The following is a 13,332-nucleotide window of genomic DNA, read 5'->3' as shown; positions in this document are numbered from 1 at the left end:
TAAATGTCAACAATACGGTGCGTCGATGTATCTATTTCGTAAATGTCCGATATATGCAATACCAACCCGTGCATGCACGGGTCAAAGTCTAGTATTATGTAACGAGATAGCACACAATGGCTATTCTCATTCCGACACCAATACATGTATCATGCAGCAATCGAAGAACCAAGAAAGAATTTGAATTTAAAATTTCACAAATCTATTAAGTCATAAAATCAACATGAACAACATTATTATTGATAAATAAATCCTGACCTTTAAACTACCCTTGAGTAATTTGGTCTAAATATGAAATAATGAATTACTAGAAATAGCAAGACCTAAAAATATATATGGATAATTAATTTCAACACAGAGATAACTGATGGAAATTAAAATAAGTTCAGGATATGTGATTCTAAATAAATTTCCCTAACTATAAAAAAAAATTTCACCCACTAATTAAAATTTATCTAACATTAATAAAATTACGTAGCAGCTATAAATAGTAATCCTTTGGAGATATTCCTTACAATGGTTCGTTTGGTCCACCAATAAAATATTAAAGAGCGTATATCTTTCAACGGCGGATCAAGAAAAAGTGACGTTTCCCACAACGCCTGCAGCCATATTCATCCACGATAGTGTAAACAGAAAAAGACGAGATAACAATAAAGGAACATGAAAATGCAATTATATAATATATAACGGACGAAATATGTCATTAAAGAAGTGTTCCATAAATTGTTACAATATTTATCAATCAGATATCAGAATTCTTCAGTTAATAATTGAACCGAAACTGAGCTCATGCAAGTCCATAAGAATTGTGACAAATACCGATATTAGTCTCGTTTAAAAAAGCTTCCTCTTAGTCATAGCAAATCTGCTTCAGTTGGTATGTTGTCTCTCGATAATTTTCACTTCAATAGGTGGTTTAATATACCTCTTTTCGCACTAAACAACTGATTTAATGTTATTTTCACTCTTGTCATCTGATATCCTGGTCCAGCCTTTTCCATATATTTTACTAAATACTTCTTGAAATAACCAGGGAAAATACATACTTTGAGGTATTCTTTAAAAAAGAATAAGATATAGATATCAGTTTTCATTAAAAGATGCTCAGGATATGAAAAAGGTAATCAAAACGAACTGAGTGATCGATTTCAAAAAATGTACAAAGAACACATATCTGGACTTATAAAACATTTTTTGTTAGGTGTTATTCTAACTATTTGTCTGGTGTTTATCAATTTAAACTGTAAGTTTTATCAAATTAATTTTGAGACTGCCTCCTGAAATAACTGAAAAACAGTTGTCAAAAATGTGTTTACTTAGGTCTGGATCATTTTGATCCAACCTTATTTTGCTCCTTCCTGTTTAAACGCCCCCTCTGGTCTTTATGCCCTTATTGTTGCTAGTTGACAACTTTTTTCGCTAGAAATGTTTCTCCATTTCTTTTTGACATCTAATGACCTATCAACGCCACTTGTAGCCTTGACCGTATTGAAATATGAATATTATAATGAAGACAATTGTCTTAGATAGTTTTAAAAAAGGATAAGAAAAGAAATTCATTCTTTAATTGTTGCAGATTGTTTTGATGATTTCCATTCATGAAGGCACTGGTGAAAAGTTTTTCGGTATATTCTGTCGTCATAATAATTCTGTGTTATAGCTATTATGGTATTTTTTCGAAATGATGCTTTAGCAAAGCATTTCTTCAAACAGACCTGACAGTTTCAAACCGGTCATCAGAGGGGCATTCTGAATTTTCTCTCTTTAAAGCACAAGAAGTTATCAGAATTTTTCGGTGACACACACCTACAAACGATATGGAATGATTATACGTCCCATTTATAACCTTTAAAAGGCTACCATAATTAATGTTCCGTTTGCGCTATACAATTTGTTTTATTTATCAGGCTACTTTTGTTTCGTCAAGATACTTTTTAAACTTCGGGAATTTCCATGTCAAATAATAATTCTTCAAATTACTTGTCTTATGACTTTTTTTAAACTAATTAACATATTAAACTGGTTTTGACATCTAAGTTTTAATTATGTATGCGTTGTTAATTAAAAAAATGTGTTAAAATTATTTTAAACTTTGCAACATAGAAATGGTGACCATCTCAGAGGGCCCCGCTTACATAATGGACATAACAAAAAAGAATTTCAGAGAATTATGCTTTGACCTTGGGCTATCTCCTTATCAATAACACAGATAAAATAAAACTACACCGATTGAAATCAATAACCCGTGACGAAACGTCAAAACATTAAATTGGTTTATTCTGTGCATGCTTAATATGATTGTTATTTTTTTGTAATTGATATTAGTATTAGGTGATAGTTTTAAAACAAACCACTTAACATGGTCAAAATGATCACTGAGAACACAGCCAGAGCCGTTGAAATAATGGTGTCTGCATTGCATTGTTTCTACAAAGCTTTTATTCACTTGAAATTGGTGTTTAATTTGTCCTCGAGATTGACAAGCAATCCGAACGAAACGTTATTTTTCTCTTTATTAAGCGTATTATCATTTTCATCGGCAACTTAAAATCATCGAAACGTTTTGAATGAAACTCAACCAAACCGAAAGTGTTAGTGTTATTTAGCAAAAGTCAAGGTCTCGGGTCGCAACCAGAAGTCAAGATCAATGCATTTTCATAACAATTTGAAAGTAAAACGGAAATCAGTCACCTTGACGGCAAGACAAATAAATGAGCCTACTTCACATAGGAAATACACTATACATGTAGATGATGAACACTTTTGTTTTGTTGAGTGTATGTTTCGAAAGAATTTTTGCGTGGTCTGATCAATAAAAGATTTATCTTGTCTTCTTTTATCGAATTTCTGGAATTCAGAAACCAATTATTTTATTTCATCTCTCATTAACAAAGATTTCAAAACAAGATTTGTTTCATCATTTTCTTTATTGTATGTATACGACATCAGGTTCAGTTTCCATAAAACACTGAAACACCGTATACGGTCCCCGATCAGCTGTTCTTGGATCCGATATTAATTGACCCGAGTTGTCGATATTCCTAGCATCAGTTCGACCAGGTTTGTGAGAGAAAAGGCCGTTTTCATCAAGTCTGAAAAAGTGATAGTCATTACCAGGCCAAATAACCAAAGCCACAAGGTTTCCATTAGGTTCCGGGACGCATGATGTTGGTGCCTCTATGCGTATCAATCCATCCAGCTCAGCCCCGAACTGAACTGATGGTCCATCCATTGTTTGTATGCGGTAGTTGTTTGCTCTTCCTGGTTGGGCAAATGTATTTGTTATTATATCATTTCCATAGTTATAGCAGTTGTTCCAACGCCGAACAAATCTATTGCTATTCCACTTTAAAGGTTCGTAGGTCGTTTCTGAAGACACTTGTTCGCATCGATTAGTCTACAAAAGTAATTGAAAATCCATGCATGTAATACAAATTGTATTTATTACTTAAGCAACTACATAACAGACGCGTTTATACATTAAAAAACCTTAATTGAAATATAAAAATGTATTGTTTCTTTAAAATAATAATAATGTACCTGATTCCTATTGTTCATCTTGGAAACATAAGCCCCGCGAATCTGCAAGAAATTGAACAATATAAATGCACATATTTTATTTTAAAATAAATTACGTGTTTTGACACAAATGTGATGCTATTTGAAATTGCATACGAAACATTTTACATTTTCTTTCAGAAACCCACTCCAAATAAAGAAAACTCTTTACTTTAAGTTTACAATGTATTAACAATTATTACATGTATCAATCACGCATTTGATTAACTTTGTGTAAAAAAAAGCTTTTTGGGTGAAAATTATTTATTGAAACAGGCAGTGCGTTAAATTTGAAGACACTTCCGCTTTACCTGCATATAGTATAATGTTTGTCTGGTCAGTGAAAAGTACTTAGTCTTGCCATTAAATTAATTGAGCAAAATGGGATAGAACTAAAATATTAATTATAGAAATATATGATTAATTACATGTTACTATCAGTCTTATCATATTTCGGGATTTATTATGAAACCTAAAATCGATTTACCCAATTTATTTACGTATTACTTGTTGATATTGTTACATAGGACACAAAGAATAGATGTTGGAAATAAGTTATAAATTTCAGTTCAAATGTTTTGTATTAACAATTTTAAGATATTTAATGACTATAAGGAGAATCAAGCAATTTTCAGCATGAAAACCCTACAAAATACAACAAAACCCATTGAAAATAGAGGCTTATATGACTCATCTACCATGGCAACAGCTCAGAGAGTCATCAAGGACACGGATAAGGATAATAAAAATTATTGTAATTTATTCTTACTATATTTCATAAAATATTATGTAAATCTAACATTTTATTACAAAATATATTTATATATTTATATAATTTAACACGATCCACATACGATTCAGAATTAGAAATATACTGATATTTTCTAATCTTGTTTGTATATTGATTAAACTTGTTAATTTATTAGTTGGATTGTCAACTTAGGATTATGACAAACTAGATGTGCATCCCCAGTTTTTCATCCCCAGCACTAAAAACAGTAAATAGTGCATTTGTTACTATCGTATCTTGTATTCATGTCAATTTATTAAAACATGTTATTCAAACACTTTTTGAGAAACAAAATCTCCTTATAGCAGTTTATTTAAGATGCTAAAAAATCCAAAGTTACTTTTCGATTAAAAATATTTAAACAAAACTAATACAAGTAAGTAATTCGACTTTTTTCTTAATAAAATGGGTTTGAACGCATTTAAAATTATTCTAAGTATAAGGGTTTTTTTTTCGACGAATATATATGTCTTTTTGCTTTATATGGAAACATAATATTGATAATGCTGTCAATAAGCAAATGTTGCAAGAAGTTCAAAAAACAATCTTATCTTCAAGAATGTGTAACTCGATTTCATTTTATAGTCAAGACCTCAAAATTGGACATGACAATCTCGCTGTTAATAATTGACATAATTCACATCAAATTTTATGGTTATATTAAAAGCAAAATACACGTATGGTGACGTTTTCTAGAATTTTCATTAAATATTTTGTACCTTAATTATCTTAAATCCACAGTCTCAGATTCATTATTTTAATATATTTGAATGCACGGTCATGACAAACTGTTGAATTTATTCAAATTGTAATTATACAATATCTTTTTAAATACGTTTAAGTGTTTCAAATCTTCGTCTCAAAAGATAATTCACAAGCGCTATTCTTACATAATTCTACTTCAGAATTTACTTTAAGTTAACGGTAGAAATATATTTCCGTATCGTGAAGTAACAAAAAGGTTTCTTTATAAATAGCAGAACAAACATTTGTAATGTATGAAAAAGCAACTTAATGGCAATGCACATTGTAACAATTCATGTTTCATTAAAATGTGATTTAAAAGTTATGGTTGGGCGGTTTGGACAAAAAATGTAAAGGCATATTTCTTTTATATTTTAAATTTTAAAAGGTTTCATTCCCCCCAAAAAACAACCACAAATATTAAAATTTCGGAATTGAATTATTTGAAAATTTGGCCTATCTGTTTTTACTACCTATACAAAGTTATTTCATTAAAATAACAATTAAACTTTTCTAGCATTTAATATACGTTCAAATACAAACTTTACACGAGAGTTTATAATGTTTTCAAGATAGGTATATGGTTCACATAACAATTTTCAGTGATTAAGATTTTGTTGAGAACGAATTTGCTGTATTTTACCCTTTCGTGACAATGTAACTTGACGTCTCTAGGTATATTACTCCATTCCAGTAGTTGATTTTCAATTGAAATGTCTGACCCTCCTGCAACGACTTTAGTCTCTGTAGCGTTATCCATATCATAAATGGTGAATCCCCGATAACCAAGACCTGATCAAAGGGAATACACAGTGCAATTACGCATTTACATTCTTTGAAATATAAAATATTGATGTTATATACAATAAAATATATAATACTCAATGGGCCTCAATCTTACCCTCATTTAAATTTGATCCTCTCCATTGATTGTTGGAGGCTAACAGTCGCTGTATTGGGCGTTTTATTATACGAGCAACTGGATTGGGACGACCAGAAAATACATTCAGCTCAACGATAATTGTCCCGTTCTAAGGAAAATATACAGTTAAATAATTAGTTAACTCTGACTAAAGTATTCTTGAAAGAAACTCTTTAAATCCAAGTACTGAATTAAATTAATGTTTGTACCAAAAAATACCTCTCTTTGAGACTTTACATCCTTCAATAGAAAACACAGAAACAAACACAAAAGAGAAAAGTGAATCTTTTCCATATTTTCTCTGTGGTATTATCGCTGACAACTGGCTTGTATTTATACAGGGAGTTCCTTAAAGTAAAAGTTATTAATTTCAGCATGTCATGCAACAGACAAATCTTGTTCGTTTTTATGTTATGTAGTGCATAAAAGGTCGAGTCCGTTATCTTTACTTCATGTGTCAATTCTCATTATTGTACGGCGGGTTTGGTTTTATTTATGTTTTGACAGGTAAATATGAAAGGCGTGCAATTTTCTTACTTAAATAAACATTTCAACTATTTTAAAAAATGTATGGTTTTCCCACATAAAACTCATAGTTTTATGAGTTCAAAAAGAGAGATGTGTTATAATTGACATTTTTTCCACACATCAACAACAGATTTAACAATAATTTATATAATTTACATGTACTAGTTTAACATTGTATGTGTGGATTTTCATTAAAGAGAGAGCGTTTCAATTCGCTTCTAAAGAAAGTAGTCTCTTGCAAATGGAAAAAGAATGCCCACACAATTGATATCACCGAAAACACGCTTCTCTTTTACGAAGTGGGTTCCTCGGACATCAAAATGATGCTCGAATACTGAATTTTAAGCAATAGGCAAAAACCAAGAACTACCCTTTCAAATCAAACGCGTCATCTTTTCCCAAATAAAGACCCCTTTGCTACTGCATATACTCGTGCGGAAATAAATAACTGCCTGCAAATTAGCACAGGCAATGCAGAGAATTAAATCTGAAAATAAACAGTTTAACAAGTATTCGGGAAATGAAACTGTCCGACACTACTGGTACCTTGTAGACTGTCAATATTTGAACAGCTACGTCATTAAGAAGAAAACAAATCATGAACTTCATTTCATAGCGTAATATTTATAATACAAAATAACAAAAAGCTCCGTGTTTTAGTTTCAAAATATTTTTTGAACTTTTCATACTACCCTTTCTCTATTAGCGTACATTGTCCGAATTTGATGGCGCTCTACGCTGGAAATGTCTAATAAGTGATTTATCATTTTTATAAACTTGCAAAAGCTATCATATTGCAACGTGCTATGGACCGATGACTTTAAGACTGGACATATAATTTATTTGCGAAGTCTTACAGGTCGTGGTAGTTTTAAAGCAACCTAGTCAGCAAGACCTGCAATAAAAGGCAATCGCTGTTGCATTTTGATTTCACTTTTTAGTTTAGGTTTACAAGGCAACAAAGAAAAAATCGGACACAGTATACATAAAAATAAAAAAAATATTGTTATACATATTAAGCAGTGTATTATATTAGTGTTTTAAGTGCAAATGTCCATGCTTGCGCGGGATATTATCTCGTATGGCCATATTAACCCCCACCCCCATCAAAAATAAAAAATCCTTAACAACTGATCTATGCCCTGGGCAGTGTATTTCATTATTTAACATCATTATCCGGTTGTATCAATATCAAATGGTTTACTGAAGCATTAATCTACTCCAACTATTTAATGAGTCATTAATTTCCGTTGTATAAAAGTTTTATGAACAAATCGGGTCATTAAATTCTCACATTTTAATGATTCCAATGGGGCTTCATTAACGCTTAATAAAAATGGCAGCCAACCTGATGTTTCATCAGTTAGGCCAAAGAAGAGCTGATAGAGTGCTAAGAGAATGATTTTCGATTGGACGTATGACTGAAGAGGAAATTCGGAAGTGATATCGTTTCGGAAAAGATTCAATAAAACAAATTGCGGATCTGACCCAATCATCGGCCCCTAAGAGATCACAAGCTCTCTCTCTCTCTCTCTCTCTCTCTCTCTCTCAACAAGGGCTAGTTGCCCATTGTTTTACTCTATTACGTCACACATTTCGTCATTTTTGGCGGATTACTGGCGCTTGAATAATGTTTTTAACTTGTCGTGCAGAAAATATCGCTGGCGTTATTTTTCAAACATTCTTTCTTGTCTTTATGAACTGTCTCGTCTTTATCAATTTTCACTTTGATTTTGTTTAATAATGCAAGTGATACCGACTTGTTTGAGTAAATGTTTTGCATAAATGATCAAAATGACAGGTTCTAGTAAAACTACGGGACATTTTAGATTTATAATAAAAAAATACTAACCAGTGTTCTTCTGTTCAAACTAATACATACAATGCACTCACTCGTGCACTTTCAAAGTTTTATATATATATATATATATATATATATATATATATATATATATATATATATATATATATATATATATATATATATATACACTATTATATTTATATGTTGTAAATAAACAGATTTTATCAATATTTTCAATAAAAATAAGAACCAAATATAACACAAATTTGACTGTTTAAGGAGGCTCTATACACCCACAGTTTATTCCAATTTTCAATAGAAGACCACAAAACATATACTTATAAAATATTAAAATGATGATAGGGATACTGTAAGTATTTTTAAAGAATTTTAAAAAGCTATTAAGAAATTGAGAGAAATTTTTTTGTCATATGATGGATATTTCCATCGGACACCTAAAAATAAATATAATACTTCTTAACATTCAAAAATTTTATTACTGCAATTTTTTTTAGTATTTCTCCAAAACATAATTTTTCATATTTTCTTACTCTGTTGACAAATCATCTGAAAAAGCTGCTTGATGTTATAAGAAAATGTATTTTAACAAACAATTACCGGTTTGTGGAAATTGTGAAAACAATGCACTGTTATGCAGAATATCGAACCCGAACATTAAAAAATTGGAATATAAAAAATTAATTTTCTCGAAAATAATGTCAACCAGACGCTACAAAAGTGTTAACTTTATCTGTAGTTTGACATTTTGAAGCTGTTCAGCAAATTTCATATTATTCCTCAAACGCATAAAGAAAAAAAGTGTGGAAAACTGAAGTGGGACAGACAGACGGACGGACGGACAGACAGACGGACTGACGGACGCAGAGGAAAGCTATAGTCCTCTCCGATGAAAACCGGTAGGGGACTAATAACATTGACATAAAAAAATTGAATACAAATCATTGCAAATAAACACAAAACATCTTTGGGACTTTTCATTTCTGAATTAAAGAAAATTTCCTAAATATCACGATGGAATGATAAATAAATACATATTTCATTATAGGCCTATATCAGTGAATTTATTTGCTTTAATGCAAATCTAAGTCAAATAAACTAATAGGATTTATGTATCCCAACCTGAGAGAAATTCAAAGCCACCCTCCCATCCCCTTATGCATCTTCGCTAGCCAAGGGTTTCAGATCCGCACCGCTTCTCACGTTCGTGAGATTTTAAAAGATTAGTGCGAATGTTTCTCGACTTGTTGCAATACTGCTGTTGTCATAGGCAAAATCCCATCGTGAGCCCTGGACCGTAACTGTCCGAGCAAAAATAAATTGGCGACCTCGAGAGAATAATGACGTATATCTCCGCTATTTTAAAACCCATCAACTTGAAATTCGGCATGAGTGTATCTTGACATTACTTTTCTGACTAATTCATGCATATTGCAATTGTTGTAAAAAATAATTGATTTATTAGGCTTCTGAAGCGAGCTGGTAGTTTTTTTATCTGGGTCAGAGTTCGACCCTTTTCTTTATTTATGGTTACATTGAAATTAATGTTAAAACGGGCTTTGCCCCTGTGAGTGAACCCACTAACCCACTGAGATACGCTGTAATATATCAAAAATCGGAAAGAAACTATTTTAAAAATTATACTTGATTTTATTGTTTTTTACGATAATAATACGACACAACGTGAAGGTGTCATATTACTTGTAATGCCCCAGTCACACATTCACGGATTAAATGCCGGATTAGCTACGGAAGCGATCCGGAATCATTCGTGGCGATATGTATTGACCCGTGGCTTTTCCGTCTGTTATCGTATCCAAACGTAGCAATACTTGTATAGCTGCGACAATTTTTGAACATGTTCAAAATTCCACTACGGATGAAACCACCGTGGTACTTCCTTCGAAAAACTTACTAAACCGTTTTAGAACGTAGAAGTCCGTGATAACTCCGTATAAATCCGTAGTAGTTCGTATGTATCAATTTGTATCCTTTCCGTAGTGCATCCGTACTAACTCCGTATCATTAGATTTTCCGGTGTCAACCGTGGAAAATAATCCGTAGTAGAACCTAGGAGTTGATCTGTGAATGTGTGACTGGGGCATTAACGATTATTTGATTTTCCGGTGTCAACCGTGGAAAATATTCCGTAGTAGAGCCGTGGAGTTGATCCGTGTATGTGTGACTGGGGCATTAGTAATGATTTTTCCAATTAACAAATTAAATCTAAGACTATTCATTTAACAATTTTTTATTAGAGCGGTCCCCATACAATTCGCCTCGGTTTAAATCAGCCAGTACCGGAATTGCATGCTTTTAGATTTACTTTTTTGCGTACTGCGTCATCAAAAAGTGGTTATAGAGCCACCTTAATCTGTCGGTTTGTGAATATATAAAATTATTGAGTCATGGAGTTTGAATTCGATTTAAGCGAATGTAAGAACGTGTTAGAGTTTTGAGGAGGAGCAGCGTCCCATATTTCCTGCCCTTTGGGATGACGTGTCCGATGGTTGATTGCCCTAACCACTTCAGGAGAAACAGCCAACTACTTGACCACTGAATTGACATACATAGAGAAGAAAGGATGATCTAAAAGTGTAAGTCGTCCAAGAAGTGTTTCCGAACAAAGGCTTTCGCAAGAACACGTTATGAAAGTACATCGAAGGGAAGTGTAAACAGGTTGTTAGTGGATATATTTGTAATTAATCGTAGTTATATCTCACCTGGACACTTATCATTTCCCAGAAAAATGACAGAATTGGAAGAGAGGGGCAGGAAAAGAGAAGAGGAGAAAGAAAAAGGAGGACTGTTGTTGGGGTGTGTGTGAACAAAACCCAATCTTTGATGAGGAGAGAGTGATCAGAACAAACTCCACAATGAACCGTAATAAAAATGCTACTTGATGAGAACGGAAACACCGAAAGATTGAAATCTGGGGAAAATGTTGAACATAAGGTTAATTTATTGACTGAAGTTTCGTTTTGAGGGTTTTTTGTGTTTTCTCTTTTAAATAAAATAAATATATTTTTGTTTGGGGGGGGGGGGGATAGGAAAAACTCATTAAAATTAGAAGTTGTATAAACAAGCTTGGAAAAGTTCAATATAAAATACTTAATAACTAAATTTTTGTGTCATGTGAAGCTATTTCAGACTTATATTTCAAGTTTTATTGTGTTTACACATATGCATGCCCGTCATATTGGTATTTATTTCAAAACTTATAAACTAGAATTTACCTGAAAGGTTTATCACCTGTAATTTTAACTAATAAGGTATTGTAATATTTTACAGATGGCTGATCATTTCTTTTGTGGACTCGCATGCACTTTGTAAAGTTGTGTTTTAAGTATCTCGGCAGACTGCTCGCCTTGCGTCAACTGCTTATTACAGCCAAATTATCGTTCATTTTCTTTGTGGATGTTTCCAAGGGAGGGGCGGATAAGTGTTTCACAAACATCTCTTGTTAGTATTCATTCATGTAACATTGGGGGGGGGGGATTGGAGGGGGAAACGTAATATTTTTTGGTTATCCTGTGCGCATAAGTATGGTAGTGCCTTGCATCATTATCATATTTAAATTGGCCAAAAAATTATCGCTTAATGAATAACAATATATCGGGAGCATATGTGCTGGAGAAATTGAGGTTTAAGAAAATGTATGTACAAGTCCTGGGCTTTCTTGTCATAAATCATAGAATATTATAAATTTCTCAGGCGACGCTTAGCCGTGTGTAAACATATATTAATATCGTATTATTCACACTAAGGACAACCAGCATGGTCAAATCTTGCACTTATTGAATCGCTTAGCTATACATGTAAATTTACACATACAGGACAGTCGCATACTACCCCGTTCATTATGTTTAGGCTCAGTAAGTCCAATTTCTAAATGATCCCAAGTATTAATAAATACAAAGAGGATAAGTTTGTGGAACACTGATACCCTGCATGATATTTTATGGCCAAAATTAGTTTTACAAGAGTAGACTAAACTCCAGGAGCATGTCATGTTAAAGATTAAAAATATTGTTGTGGTGTCCAAAGGATTTTAAAAAAAAATTTGAACTGCTCGAAGTTATACCAAAATAGAAAAAAATCCAAGGTAAAATCTCGAATTACAAATGAAATACAAAGAATATTGGTTTATGGCATTAAAGAATAAATCTGCAATGCATGAAACCTATACTGGCTACCGTTAAAGCTTATACTTCAGCTGAATCAAAACTGTTTGACAAGGTGCATCTAATTACTATCGCGCTTCATATTACTCGACATTATTGTAAGCGATGATGCTTTAAAAGTAAAGAACAATCGACGTCATTTGAGTGTTTCATTACGGGAAAATTTTACAAGAAATAAAAGAGATGAGATGGACGCGCGGGCGCGCCGACGCGCTGAATACAATTAGCCTGCAAAGAAACTCAATTTTTTCTCAGATTGAAATACAAAGAATATTGGTTTATGGCATTAAAGAATAAATCTGCAATACATGAAACCTATACTGGCTACCGTTAAAGCTTATACTTCAGCTGAATCAAAACTGTTTGACAAGGTGCATCTAATTACTATCGCGCTTGATATTTCTCGACATTATTGTAAGCGATGATGCTTTAAAAGTAAAGAACAATCGACGTCATTTGAGTGTTTCATTACGGAAAGATTTTACAAGAAATAAAAGAGATGAGATGGACGCGCGGGCGCGCCGACGCGCTGAATACAATTAGCCTGCTAAGGAACTCAATTTTTTCTCAGATTGACAGAAGTTTATCCTCTTCAGATCAGACGCTTCACTTTAATAATATTTTGAATTTAGAGCGTAACCTAAATTATAATAAAAACTTGAAGGATTTTTTCATTTTTCATATCATACTCTAAGAGAACTTTTCATATTCCATTTTTGTCATTTTCATAAATATATTTTATTCATTTCTTTGACTTAAGGTACCAGTTTCTTATCGGCAT

At 32.4% G+C, this 13,332-nt stretch overlaps 1 protein-coding gene across 1 annotated transcript; it reads right to left on the bottom strand.

The window, feature by feature from the left end:
- Window positions 1-2,911: 2,911 nt before the first annotated feature.
- Window positions 2,912-6,386, bottom strand: LOC105327500 (uncharacterized). Its single transcript, XM_011428006.4, has 5 exons — window positions 6,237-6,386; window positions 5,997-6,126; window positions 5,739-5,887; window positions 3,544-3,585; window positions 2,912-3,400 (listed from the first exon to the last, which is right to left on the bottom strand). The coding sequence occupies exons 1-5, from the start codon at window positions 6,309-6,311 to the stop codon at window positions 2,930-2,932; spliced, it is 867 nt and encodes a 288-aa protein (XP_011426308.2). The 5' UTR covers window positions 6,312-6,386; the 3' UTR covers window positions 2,912-2,929.
- Window positions 6,387-13,332: the final 6,946 nt, after the last annotated feature.

The sequence above is a fragment of the Magallana gigas genome, chromosome 6, assembly GCF_963853765.1.
Source record: "Magallana gigas chromosome 6, xbMagGiga1.1, whole genome shotgun sequence".
Lineage (NCBI taxonomy): Eukaryota > Metazoa > Mollusca > Bivalvia > Ostreida > Ostreidae > Magallana > Magallana gigas.
This window is presented reverse-complemented; position numbering and strand designations above follow the sequence as displayed.

What these genes read in the sequence shown, in the direction of transcription:
- LOC105327500 (XM_011428006.4), bottom strand. Translation starts at nt 6,311, where the DNA reads ATGGAAAAGATTCACTTTTCTCTTTTGTGTTTGTTTCTGTGTTTTCTA. An exon ending in AGGATCAAATTTAAATGAGG is followed by an intron (nt 5,888 to 5,996) that starts GTAAGATTGAGG and finishes CCCTTTGATCAG; the next exon opens with GTCTTGGTTATCGGGGATTC. An exon ending in AGATGAACAATAGGAATCAG is followed by an intron (nt 3,401 to 3,543) that starts GTACATTATTAT and finishes TTACTTTTGTAG; the next exon opens with ACTAATCGATGCGAACAAGT.